This window comes from Pipistrellus kuhlii, unplaced genomic scaffold (genome assembly GCF_014108245.1).
Source record: "Pipistrellus kuhlii isolate mPipKuh1 unplaced genomic scaffold, mPipKuh1.p scaffold_m20_p_1, whole genome shotgun sequence".
Lineage (NCBI taxonomy): Eukaryota > Metazoa > Chordata > Mammalia > Chiroptera > Vespertilionidae > Pipistrellus > Pipistrellus kuhlii.
Genome location: NW_023425404.1, coordinates 93,559,845 through 93,573,847, shown reverse-complemented (window position 1 = coordinate 93,573,847; position 14,003 = coordinate 93,559,845). Strand labels below are relative to the sequence as shown.

At 39.9% G+C, this 14,003-nt stretch overlaps 1 protein-coding gene across 2 annotated transcripts in view; it reads right to left on the bottom strand.

Moving 5' to 3' along the window:
- Nucleotides 1-4,266: 4,266 nt before the first annotated feature.
- UACA (uveal autoantigen with coiled-coil domains and ankyrin repeats) overlaps nucleotides 4,267-14,003 on the bottom strand; it is a 136,554-nt gene continuing 126,817 nt past the window's right edge. For both annotated transcript variants that reach the window (XM_036457206.2, XM_036457214.2), the window contains exons 17-19: nucleotides 13,318-13,470; nucleotides 10,554-10,619; nucleotides 4,267-5,951 (exon numbers count right to left, since the gene is read on the bottom strand). In XM_036457206.2, the coding sequence (XP_036313099.1) occupies nucleotides 5,880-5,951; nucleotides 10,554-10,619; nucleotides 13,318-13,470 (291 nt within the window). In that variant the 3' untranslated portion in view covers nucleotides 4,267-5,879. The remainder of the gene's footprint in view (nucleotides 5,952-10,553; nucleotides 10,620-13,317; nucleotides 13,471-14,003) is intronic.

The following is a 14,003-nucleotide window of genomic DNA, read 5'->3' as shown; positions in this document are numbered from 1 at the left end:
CTGGCAGTCGGACATCCCTTTCACAATCCAGGACTGCTGGCTCCTAACCACTCACCTGCCTGCCTGCCTGATTGCCCCTTACTACTCTGCCTGCCAGCCTGCTCGCCCCCAAATGATCCCCCCACCAGCCTGATCACCCTGATCGCCCCCCATGCCAGCATGCTCACCCCCAACTGCCCCCCTGCCAGTCTGATTGCCCCCAACTGCCTACTCACCCCCACCTGCCGGCCCCACTGGTCTGCTCACCTCCAACTGCCCTCCACTGTCCTGATCACCCCCAACTGACACCCACTGATGGCTTGCTTGCCCCCAACAGCCACTCTGTTGGTCTGTTCACCACCAACTGCCCACCCTCCCCCGCTGGCCTGATTACCCCTAATGACTCCCCTGCCCATTAGCCTGATCACCCACAAATGCCCTCCCCTCTTGACCTCTAACCACCTCTACCTTGGCCCCACCACCATGGTTTTGTCCACTAGCACATCTGGAAGGTCTCCTGGAAGATCTCCCAGCCTAATTAGCATATTACCCTTTTATTAGTATAGAGGCCTGATGCATGAATGGAGGCCAGCTGGTTTGCCCTGAAGGGTGTCCCAGATCAGGGTGGGGGTTCCCTTGGGGCATGGGGCAGTCTGGGTGAGGGGCTGATAGCTGCCTGCAGACTGGCCACACCCCCAAATGGGGACTCTTACTCCATGGAGGTATGGCCAGCCTGGGTAAGGGGCTAAGGGCCCTTTTCAGGCTGACCACACCCCCTTCAGAGTGGGGGTCCCCCCTGGGGTGCCTGGCCAGCCTAGGTGAGGGGTTGATGGCTGTTTGCAGCCTGGCCAAGCCCCCTAGCTGGGACCCTCACCCCATGGGGGTGTGGCCAGCCTGGGTAAGGGGCTAGGGCTGTCTTCAGGCTGATCATGTGCCCCGGTGACCCAGGCTACCAGCCCCTCCTTGAGCGGAGGCCAGGATGGGCTGAAAGCCTGGGTCACCAGCCACTCCTTCAGCGGTGGCCAGGGTGGGTGGGAAGTTTGGCTTCCTCTGTCAGCGGAGGCAACCCAAGCCTCCTGCTCACGCCAGCTCCATGGTCGCTGCCATCTTTGTTGGGTGAATTTGCATACTCACTCCTGATTGGCCAATGGGCATAGCAGAGGGACGGTCAATTTGCATGTTTCTCTTTTATTAGTGTAGATTCCTTCCCACATGTTCACTTTTATACTCCTACACGAAACTCATCCTGTTTTTGGAGATGGGAATGGGACAGGAGGTATGGATAAATAATAAGGAACGTTATTGCTTGTCATGTTTAAATTACAACTATGAAAACTGTGTTACAAGCACTTAATAAACAGAATGGCACAAATGTTCTCCCCACAGGCGAGTGGTTCTCCTCAGTGTGGAATTCCAGTCCTCCTTGATCATTTGGGTATCACTAGAAAAAAGTGGACTTATTAGAAGTAACGTCTCCTCCTTAGGTGCCCTCCTCCTTGGTCTTTAAGGACCTCTGGAGAAAGCATTTTCAAATTTGAATTCTTTACAAGGTAGAATGATCTGGAAACTATTAGAAATGTGGTTCCTCGAAATAAAATACCAACAGAGGGTTCCAGGATACTTGGATTTCCTGCAGGTACCACTTTTAAAGCAGCCTTCACCATATTCTGCTAGCATGTAAGAAAGCAACTTAATGATGCATAAAACTTATTATTATAAAATAAGACTGAACCTATAGGGTAGCTGTTCACAAAGTGTTCATAATGACACTTCTTCATGGCCTATTTTCTTTTAAAATGCATGCCTTTTCCCCACCCTTAATGCATTCTATATATATAAAATAAATACTCCTTGCAGCAGGACCCAGGCTCAAAGGCCTTAAAACCCAATAAAAGAGTCCTGTAGTTTAATGGTCCTTAAATGCTCAACATCTTTTTCACTTAATGTGAAATCCATCTGATCTAATAGCTGTGACTGAATTATAGATATGTAATCTTTTTCTACTAAATGTTAATCTTCTGACTTGGCAGAGTAATAGAAGCTCTAAATTATTAAGAAGGCAATAACCTCTCTAAACTCTTTCCTGAATTCAGGATATTCCCAGGACTGCTATTTTTTAAAAAAGTAAAAAATTGCAAACCTGTTTAAAATATAAAATAAAAATTGGGCCCATTAAGTACAATTTGATTCTAAATACCAATTATCAGGGGCATATTTTTATTGATGTCTCTTCTATTTCATTGAATGGAATATATGTAGGTATACACACACACACACACACACACACACACAATTGGCTCTTTTTCATTTACATATGACAATTTTGTAACCTTCCCTCTTTGGTTAAATTCAATCATCACCAATGTTTGTTCATGCAAGCATAAATAATGAAAATACCCTCTAATGCATAAGAGATGCCACATGCCCAATTATACTAAATGCAAGTGTTCTCACTGCCCAGGGAGTCTCACTGGAATGCCATTTCTGCTGCAGCTTCATCTTTTTTAAACCTCTGCATGCCTCTTGTCGGCCAAAGGCCCCTATCTATAATAATAAAAGCATAATATGTTAATTAGACTGGAGAGCTGAAAGACCTTCTGGACATCATTCGGGATGAAGCCAGGTGGTGCGGGCCAAGACAGAGGCAGTAAGGTGTGATAAGGCAGGCAGGCAGAGTTGTTAGGAGAGATCAGACAAGCAGGCAGGTGAGCGGTCAGGAGCCAATAGTCCTGGATTGTCAGAGTGATGTCTGACTGCCAGTTTAGGCCTGATCCCATAGGAATCCCATGTGGGATCAGGCCTAAGCCGACAACCACCTTTTGCACTTATTTCGTGCACCAGGCCTCTAGTGTGCAATAAGAAACAGAAGCCATGCTAAGAAGCAGATTAATATCTACCCAGAGAGGCTGTTTCAAATAGCCAAGGCACAAAACATGGGAAAGAATTTCCAACAACGAATGTCAGATCCAGTTTGGTTAAGGACAATGAATGAAATAAGAGCAGGAATTCCCATTTTTTCATTTTGTATTTTGTCCATGGTGTAGTCTGCACACGATATATTTTATGGTGCCATTTGTTTTTTTCCTTTCTGAAAAAAGGAAAAATTATTCAAAACATTTAGTAGCCAGGAGTAAGGTCTAGGTTCCTTTTCTCTGACAGACATGTGCAACCACACTTTGCACGCTCATCACAGGCAACCCTTTTTCAATCCTTATTTTAGAGCCAGAGGTAGTGCACAGACTTTGATGCACAGATCATGTAAAAAGAAAAAAGATAAGGTTGAAGAATCCAGTGATGAGGAAAACAGAAATAAGAAGTCATTTTCCTCAACCGTAGAGAAGCAGACATCAAGAGATGCTTGTAACTACTGCTAGCTAATGGTAGGCATCAGTGTAAGCAGTCATCATGGACACCAACAGTTCATTTAAAACTCTGCCCTATTCTATTTTGAAATAAGTGAATCAAGAACATGGGCTCTTTAGATAGGTATGAAGCATATGTCTGAGAACAGTGTTTAGGTCCATGTTAGAAGACAGCTGGAGGAAATAAGTGCTCATGTTCTAAAGCTGCAAGATTTTTTTAAGTAGAAATAATCCCATGCATTTAGAATAACCAAACATTTTGAACTGTAAAACGTTTGGTTGGGACTAAAAGGTTAAGACAAAAAAAAAGTCACACAGAAGATTAAACTAGTTTTAGGACAGCCTAGGGATAGCAAGTGATTAGTGACTATAATATGAAAATTTAAGATGTTCATTAGATGAATATTTGATTTTATGTTAATAGTTCTTTATAATACAGATTCTCTGTCAAAAGGAATGAGCTTTTCTGATGAATCAGGAGTGGGAAAAAGTGCTACATAATGGAATAGTAATAAAGCTTTCAACAAAGGACTGCACTCCCACAGGATCACAGTGATTCTTTCAGAGGGTACTCACTTCTTAGATAGCAACTCAGCATCCTTCCTCCTGGCCAGAAGTTCAGCCCCTATTGTCTTTCTGAACACAGGACAGCAGACACCAGCATCACTCATTATCTATGTTCTACTTGTTCACTATCTAAAAACTTTAGCCTTCAGTATTGTAAATGCAGTCTCTGCCTTTGATATTGAAGGGTGAGTGAATGAGAAGATGGGATGAATTCAAGGTTACTTGAAACTTCCTTTACTCTTCATAGTAACTTAAGATGGATATCACCATCTGTTCTTTAGAAACCATTGCTCTCTACATCAAATTTTCTAAGGATAGCAAATGGACTTGTTTACTTACAAGGATGCTCAAAACAGTATTTCACAGAAAACATTTTATTGATGGCTGAAGACAAAATAAAATATACATAAGGTTCCCTTCCCACCCCTAATACGGAAAATTCAGTTAAGAACTTTCTCCACTCCAGAGCTTCAGTAGGTGACATAGTACTCATGAAACATAACCCATGGTATAGAACATATTAAATATAAACAGAACATTGCTTTTTATATTGCTTATGTAAACTGTGTATATCTATCTAAAGAATTAAGAATAAATCCAATTCTGACTTTTCACTGTTGTTTCTACACTAAAAAATACAAGGACATCTTCTTTGGTGGGAAAAGCTATTTTGATAGTCTTGTGTCCTTGTTATTATACAAAAATGGGATCAAAAGTCTGATTCAGGATATTCAAAGATTATTATTGCTAAGGCACACTTTGCAATTTAAAAAATGTTGGTGGCAATCATTTGTTCAGTTTATTTGCTAACAGTCAAATTAGTAATTTTCAATTTCAATGGTAAAAAAATTAATAAAAATAGCAAAACATATAAACTCTCTAATGAGTTTATATAAAAATGGTTGGCTACAACAAAGTAATAAAAATGGTTGGCTACAACAAAGTATTTACTATAAACATCCAATTTTATTATTTTCTCACTATCTATATTTTTAAAGTTTACTATATTATTGCATTTTTGTCTAAAATCTTAAAGATCTGTTTTCTAAAACCAATTCTCTCATGCTAATTTTGCAAGAAAGCTGCATTTCACATTATTAATTTTATTAGTGCAATTTCCTATAAATAAGTACAAATATTTGGAGGATGCATGTATAATGAATGCTTGGTTACTACAGTAGCAAATGTCAAAGTAAAAAAAGTCTAAATTTTTCGGCACTGAAAAATCTAGCATAGCATTTAAATTTCTCTAAATACTGAAGGAAGAAAAATCATCACAATGAAAATTAAGATACTGTTATGGAGATGATGAGGCAATTTTATGATAAATTCCCAATATAGTCCATCCTGGCCTGTTCTTAATCTAAATGTAATTTATCACTGCAAACCAGTATGAAAAGAAATTTATTTTAAAAGGCATAAAAGTTATTAGTGTAAAGGAGGAAAAAAATGTGCCTCCAAAAGAAATCAAAGGCACTCATTAAGTTACTTCAATAAAAAATACAACTTGGCCAGCCAAGTTATAATGCATTTCTTGAAACAGCGTTAGGTCTCATGGCTCAGACCAAAGATGTGAAAGATCTTTTGATCAATTTAAAGTGGCCACTGACCAAATCAATTTCTCTGAGAGAAATCTTTAAACAATTTTTTCAACCTAACCCCTCTTCAACCCACTCAGATGGCTCATGTTTTATTAGGGACTCAACAGTTTAAAAAATATGTGGCCAGTCCAAGGCAAAGTGTTATGCTCTTTGCCTAACTGGAAAATTAACATATATGGAACATAAGATTTGAACTGATATTGAAAAACTCAGTAACATATTTATCTAATTTTTTTAAAACCTACTGATGGAACCAAATAAATTTTATTTTATTTATACTAGAACAGGAAGGCCCAGAAAGGCCATGCAATTGCAATAGAATGTTCAGCACCAGCTGGTGAAGCAGACACTGGCGGGTAAGTATCGATCACTAGCATACAAGTCCCTGCCGCATCTGTATAATCTGGAGTAAGGCCGCCTGCACATCTTCATCCATGTGACCCTTGAGACAAAGAAGAAAGGAGAGAAATATTTTATGTCATCTTCATTTAAACAATAGTTCTAACTAAAGACAAAGGCTTTATATAATAGGGCTTAATTAGTTGTGATTCACCAAATGCCAAATCTTCACTACCTTGGTTACGCCTGAAGGATTTATTGGAAAATATATTGGAATTTTTAAAACTTAATTTAAAAGTAGTGCTCACTGCACAGCCAGAGTGGCTCAGTTAGTTGAGTGTCATTCTGTGCACCAAAGGGACACACACCTGGGTGGAATCACTTACGAAAGGTAGCCAATTGATGTTTCTCTTTCTCCCACATCCCTTTTCTCTCTTCCTTTTTCTCTCTAAGCATGTATTCAGGTGAAGATTGAAATAACAATAATATTTTAAAAAACTGTAGTGGTCACCAGTTGTTCTTAAAATCTATTATTAGAAAACAGATCTCTCTTATAACAGCTTAGATAATAAGGGACAACATGAGTTATAAATGAGCAAAGTAAACTATAAGGAAATTTTTATTTTGGGCCCTGTTGAGATTTTTTTTTTTAATAGAGAAAAGTAATTAATGAAAAATCCCCATATTTTACATAAATAAAATCATACATATAATTTTGCAACTTGCCTTTTCACCCAGTGTCATAGAAATCTATCCCAAGTTAAATGCTTAACTACTTAAAAATATTATATAATATCCACTGTGTAGATGTATAATAATTTCTTTACCCATTCCCCCAATAATGGGCATTTATAGATGTTTCCAATCTTATGAGCAAATTCCTAGAAAACAAACTGATAGGTCAAAAAGCAAGCTCAATTTTCAATTTTGCTAAGTACTATAAAATTTCCTTCTGTAGAGATTATAACAGTTTACATTCCTAGTAACAGGGTATAAATGCCCATTTCCCACAACACCCAGGCCAATGTTATAGCCCACCATCTTAGTTAATATTTGCCAAACCTATAAGTGAAAAATAATACCTTCTTATTTATTTGAATTTCCCCCATTACTGGTGAGGTTGAGATCTTTTTACACAAACATTAGCCATTCATATTTAGAAAGAAACACTTTAAACTTAAAAAGAGGGCAAGAGAGTTGAATAAATGCAAGTCAACATGGTGAGCTTATTACAGCTCCCCCTTCTTTTTCTTTACTGGAGCACTTGAATAGGTTTCAGCATAATGCTTCCTATTTATACAAAAATTTTTCTTTCTGAAATTTGTTTCTATAACACCAGGACGTTTAAATTTCAAACATTATCCATAGTTGCCTAAACTGAATTTCTTAGTTAACTTTATGATGCCAGAAGGCAAGACTATTTCAGATGCCAACTGCTTTTGTTGTGTTTAACTACAGACCCAGTGATCAAAATTCGTGCACAGGGGGGTGGAGGGGCTGTCCCTCAGCCCAGACTTCACCCTTTCCAATCTGGGATCCCTCTCACAATCCAGGACTGCTGGCTCCCAACTGCTCACCTGCCTGCCTTCCTCATTGCCCCTAACCGTTTCTGCCTGCCAGCCTTATCACCCCCTAACCACTCCCCTGCCAGCCTGATTGGTGCCTATCTGCTCCCGTGCCAGCCTATTTGCCCTTAACTGCCCTCCCCTGCAGGCCTAGTCACCCCTAACTGCCCTCCCCTGCAGGCCTAGTCACCCCTAACTGCCCTCCCCTGCAGGCCTAGTCACCCCTAACTGCCCTCCCCTGCAGGCCTGGTCACCGCTAACTGCTCTCCCCTGTAGGCCTGGGTCCCCAACAGCCCTTTCCTACAGGCCTGGTGGCCCGAAAATTCCCTCCCTTGCAGGCCTGGTCCCTCCCAACTATCCTCTCCTGCTGGCCTAATTGCCTACAACTGCCCTCTCTTGCAAGCCTGGTCCCTCCCAACTGCCCTTCCCTGCTGGCCATCTTGTGGTGGCCATCTTGTGACCACATTGGGGCAGGATCTTTGACCACATGGGGGCAGTCATCTTGTGTATTGGAGTGATGGTCAATCTTCGTATTACTCTTTTATTAGATAAAATAGAGACCTGGTGCATGGGTGAGGGCCAGCTGGTTTGCCCTGAAGAGTGGCCTTAATCAGGGTGGGGGTTCTCTTGGGGCACTGGGTGGACTGGGCAAAGGGCCTGTGGTGGTTTGCAGGCCTGCCATGTCCCCCAGTGACCCAAGTGGAGGCTCTGGTATCTGGGTTTATTTATCTTCTACAATTAAAACTTTGTAGCCTGGGCCGAGCCAAGCCTTCTGCTTGCTCTGTGAAAGCAGCCATTTCTGTTGGGATCTATGTATCTTCTATAATTGAAACTTTGTAGCCTAAAGTGGAGGCCTGGGCTGGCAAGGGCAGACGGAAAGCTTGGCTTCCTCCATTGCTGGGGAAACTCAAGCCTCCCTCCTGCTCTCTGTGACCTCAGCAAACTTGGTTGGGTTAATTTGCATATTCACTCCCCCAGGCTTGAGTGTAGCAGAGGTTCAGTCAATTTGCATATTGCTTTTATTAGATAGGATTAGGAGTCAGTAGAAAATAATTTCAGAAGCATACATTCAAAGTTGAAAAGTTTATTAGTTTGCAGTGTCTTTCTGGAAAGCATGCTCTTCCTCCTTTGTCCAATATAAGAGCTGAGTGAGTTTCTCAACTACTCCACTACAGATCTATACTCTTCTACTCTTTTCCCTCCTAAACTCCCCATTCATGGTCCTTCAACAGTCTTCTCCAATAATTACAATATACTTCCCAATCCCGGCCTATCTTTTACCTACTCTAAAGAAAGTAGCCCAAGATATTTTCTTTCATCATACAAATGTATTCTTTTCCGTTGGTTTCTCAATCATCGTTTATAGAACAGGCCAGCTTTTTTATTTTAAGAATTTGATATCATAGTTTCTTTCTTTTTATTATTTTACCTAGTTTTTTGTTTTTTTTTTAAAGACCTTTCTTTGAAAATTTTCTTTCAACAAGCTATGCTTTTTCTTTTAACCATGTGGCCTGACATGCTTCAAATCATAAACAATCCTCTTACATCTCATTTGCTATTCTACTATTGTCTCCTTTAGAACATCTTCCTGAAAAATCCATTCTGAGAACTTTGGAGATGCTGGTCATAGGGTTTCTGCAGAACATTAAATAAAACATCCTTCATATGTTAAACATTTTCTTGGTGTGATTTATTAAAAAGCAACAACAACATCAACAATAAACAGCTTCCTCATTACACATCCAAAGAAGGAAATTCTTTTATTTTTCTTTTGTTGATTTTTTTACAAAGAGGAAGGGAGAGGGATAGAGAGTTGGAAACATGATGAGAGAGAAACATCAAACAGCTGCCTCCTGTACACCTCCCACTGGGGATGTGCCTGCAACCAAGGTACATGCCCTTGACCAAATTGAACCTGGGACCTTTCAGTCCACAGATAATGCTCTATCTGCTGAGCCAAACCAGTTAGGGCAAAGAAGGGAATTCTTAATCTTATACTTGCCTGAGTTTAAAGGCTCAATCTATACCAATAAAAGCATAATATGCTAATTAGACCCAGAGACCTTCCGGATGTCCTTTTGGACAAAGTGATGGTGGTGGGGCCAAGGCAGAGGCAGTTAGGGGTGATCAGGCTAGGAGGGGAGGGTAGTTGGGAGTGATGAAGCCAGCAGTGGGGGGAGGGGGGGCAGTTAGTGGCAAACAGGCCAGCAATGGGGGACAGTTGGGGGCAATTAGGGTTCGGGCCTAAAACGGCAGTCAGACATCCCCCAAGGAATCCCAGATTCAGGAGGGTGTCGGCTGGGCTGAGGGATACCCCTCCCTCTGCTGTGCACAAATTTCTGCACCGGACCACTAGTAAATAAATATTATTGATAATCTTCTAACAGAACCAACTTTTTCCCTTAAAATTTAATAGTGCTTTACCCTATTGCCTTTGCCTAGAAGATTTAAGGCTTAAATTATTATAATTCTGTGCACACCTTACTAATCATTTCTGTACTTTTATATTGTTCTCTGCATTTCAAATAAATACTCCTAAGCTACAAAGAAACAATTATGTCTTTTCCACTCTTCTTTTTTGGTGACAGCCATGTGTGGCTGTCAAGGAATCACCTCATGCCGAAACTGGTTTGGCTCAGTGAGTGGACAGAGCATCAGCACGTGGACTGAAGGGTCCCAGGATCGATTCCGGTCAAGGGCATGTACCTTGGTTGCAGGCATATCCCCAGTAGTGGGTGTGAGCTGGTAGATGTTTCTCTCTCATTGATATTTCTAACTCTCTATTCCTTTCCCTTCCTCTCTATAAAAAAATCAATAAAATATGTTTATTTGTTTTTAAAGGAATCATTTCAGCTAGCAGTAGCATTAATGTGTGCTGCCATTATATGTTGCCAAACTGTCTATAAAATGAATGTAAAGCAAATGGAGATAACATTAAGTTTAAGATGGTGCATTGCCATATAGCTTTGTAAATTTCTATGGGAGATATGAAAACCATGATTAAAAGAAACACAATTGTTTTTAAATAAGCATATGGGGTTCAACTACTTTAAACATGATTTTCACATAAATTTACTTGAATATGAAAATTTTATTTTCTCTAAAATAATATCCTTTCCAAAGGAGAAATAATTCTTTACCTGTGCGGCACTAAGAAGGTGTGTCCGATAAATTCCAATTACTTCTTGGTGCTGTCTGTGGGCATCCTAGAAATGTGGGAAGAAGGGCAGAACAGAATATCAGCATTCATGTTTTCAAACGCATAAGGCTTGTAATACTGCTGACCTTGGGCTTGAGGCTACAAAACAGCAGTATTATTAAAATGCTCCTGATGCTTTTAGTAACAAACCACCTTGGACCGACCACATGCAAAATTTCACAATAGTATGAACTTTTCTCATGAATGTGTGGGAATATTCATAGTGAAAGTAATTATACTTATCCTAGGTCACATGAAATGATTTCCTTAACTGACATCTAATGTCACGAAACAATCCAGACACTTATCAACTTAAGGTTTAGATTACCACAAAAGCTTCTCATCTTGTCCCCATCTCTAAATCTGACTTCCTATTAAGCTTTGGAGGTAAAGACAGCCCTTTCCTTATATCCTTTTGGCTTAAAAATCTTGGGTGTCACCAAAGTACATATAATAAAGAATCCAAACTCATCAGCTTGGTTCTCAACAATCTCCATGATTTGGCTGCAAAGATAGCTCTTGGTACTAGCCAGGCTGATAGGCCTTGCATTCCCTGGGCATGCTGTTTGCATTTCATCTCAATGGCTGCTTCACACTATTACGTTTGCCTGGAAGATTGTGTTTTCCTCTCACCTACCCAAACACTACCTACCTTAAAAGTTCAGGCCAGTTAGTCCCTTCCTTTTTGAAATTAGCTCCTACCCCTACCAGTAATCTTTCCTTCCTGGGAATTAATTATCACCTAAAATCTGGGACTGTATTCACAATTCTATATTTGGTATTTTTGCCATGTTATAAGACCTATATTTTGCCTCATAACTACCCATAACTCCTTGGGGACAAGAACTGTATGCTCTTTTTGTCTCTGGCAGAGTTTAGCATAGTGTCAAGAACATAATTAATAATAAATATTTCCAATTACTCTAGAGACTACTATATCCCTTTGAAAAGGTTCAAATCAGCAATTCTGACAAACTACTATAGGCCAATAGTGTTATAAAAATGAAAACTTAAAAAAAGAAAAACTTTCTTCTGTTCAAAAATAATTCATAACAAATACCTGTAGAATAAGAAAATATTAGCAACAATTTACATTTGATTATGCTATGTTTTACTTAGCAATTCTATGCATATTATATTAGCTCATTTAATTAAAAAGCAAACAAACAAGTAATCAGTTTTTAATTATTCAATTATGGATGAAGAAGCCAAGTATTAAGGGAAATGTTTCATGTCACTCGCTTTTATTTATTATTATATTTTTAAATATATTTTTACTGATTTCAGAGAGGAAGGAAGATGGAGAGAGAGAGAAATATCAATGATGAGAATCATTGATTGGCTGCCTCCTGTACGCCTACCTTGTGGATCAAGCCCACAACCCCAGCATGTGCCCTTGACTGGAATCGAACCCAGGACCCTTCAGCCCGCAGGCCAAAGCTCTATTCACTGAGCCAAACCTGATAGGGTTCATGTCACTTGCTTTTAAACAGCAGGGCTTAGAACTGAGCTCCCATCTTCAGCTTTTAAATCCAGATATTTCCTTTAATATATAAAGGAGATATATATATCCATATAGGTATTTATAAGGATACAAATACCTATATAGAAATACTACATATCCAGATATTTTATTTTAATATATAATGATAAAAAGCATAAAACCATAGGAATGCCTATCTTTACTCATAAAGATAAAATATTATTTAAAAACTCCCTTTAGTTTAGTGGACCATTACTTTAGAAAGTGTGCTACAGTTACCAGATTTGGAGTCAGCAAATCTCAGGATTAAATCTTACCTGTATGACCTTATGTATCAAGAATTTCCATCTTTATTTCCTTAACAAGGATTTTAAATAGGAGAATAAAACTGTAAAGATTTTGATGAAGATAAAGTTTAAAGTATGTAAAATACGTAGTATAGTGTCTGGCATGTCATAGGCACTAAATAAGGTATATTATACCATTAGTGAAAGTAACTTTTTGAAAAAAGATAACTTTCTTGGATCTGAACACAGCCACAAATCAATCTGATTTCTAAATAAGCTTTTATAAACAAACTAGAGGCCCTCAACCCAGCCTTTACCCTCTCCAATCTGGGATTCCTCTCACAATCCAGGACTGCTGGCTTCCAACTGCTTGCCTGCCTGCCTTCCTGATTGCCCCTAACCACCTCTGCCTGCCAGCCTGATTAATGCTTAACTGCTCCCCTGCCAGCCTGTTTGCCCCTAACTTCCCTCCCCTGCCAGCCTGATCGACACCTAACTGCTCCCCTGCCGGCCCAATTTCTCTTAACTGTCTCCTCTGCCAGCTTGATTGTCCTCCCTCTACTGCCCTCCCCTGCAGTCATGCTCCCCACCAAGTGCCTTCCCCTGCAGGCCTGGTTCCCCCCAAATGCCTTCCCCCTGCAGGCCTGATTTCCCCCCCAACTGCCCTCCCCTGCAGGCCTGCCCTCCACTCCAACTGTCCTCCCCTGAAGGCCTGATCCCCCACAACTGCCCTCCCCTGCAGGTGTGGTCCCCCTTAATTGCCCTCTCCTGCTGGCCTGATTGCCCATAACTGCCTTCCCTGCTGGGCATTTTGTGGCATCCATCTTTGACTACATGGGGGCGGCCATCTTGGGTGTTGGAGTGATGGTCAATTTGCATATTACTTTTTTATTAGATAGGACAAGCATGAAGCCATGCTGGCCTGGGGTACTCACAGTGAGCTGCTGCTGCAGGGACCACACTTGGTGCTGCAGAGTGTCAATCAGCTGGCTCTGTCTCTTGCTGGGACTCCCACTCGTATAGGTGAGCTGTGAAAGGCCATTAAGGGCCTGTTTTAGTCTTTCTACATCATTAAGTAGCTCAGTTATCTTATAAAAAAAAAAAAAAGAAAAAAGTTGTGGGAAAAACATGTATTACTCATTTACAATGAACATTTTCACACAGTATATATAACATTTAATTTCTTGAATTATTTTTTTCTCAGGAATTCCTTACAAAAGCATTACAAAATTAAGAATGAATATGGGTATATATTTGAGTGTGACCCGAGTCTTATTCTTAAATAACATGTAAGTACCTATGAAGTCAGATAGACTATATTCCAGGTCATTTGAAATATAGAAAGATAGAGGAGGTTCTCTCCAACAAAGTTGAAAAGTAAAAAAAAAAAAAAAATATGGCTCATGTATATCTAGCATTAATTTATGTGTCCTGTTCCTTTTAAAAACATACGATTTTAGACTACTTTGTCTTAGAAAAGGAAAAAATAGGGAGGGTGTTTAGAATAATGGGAAGAGCATAGGCTTTAAGCCTTTAAATTAGATCTGATGTTTATTAGCTGTGTGAGCTTGGATCATTTCCTTTCTTTTTCTAAGCTTTAATTTCATTAACAGTGAAAGGG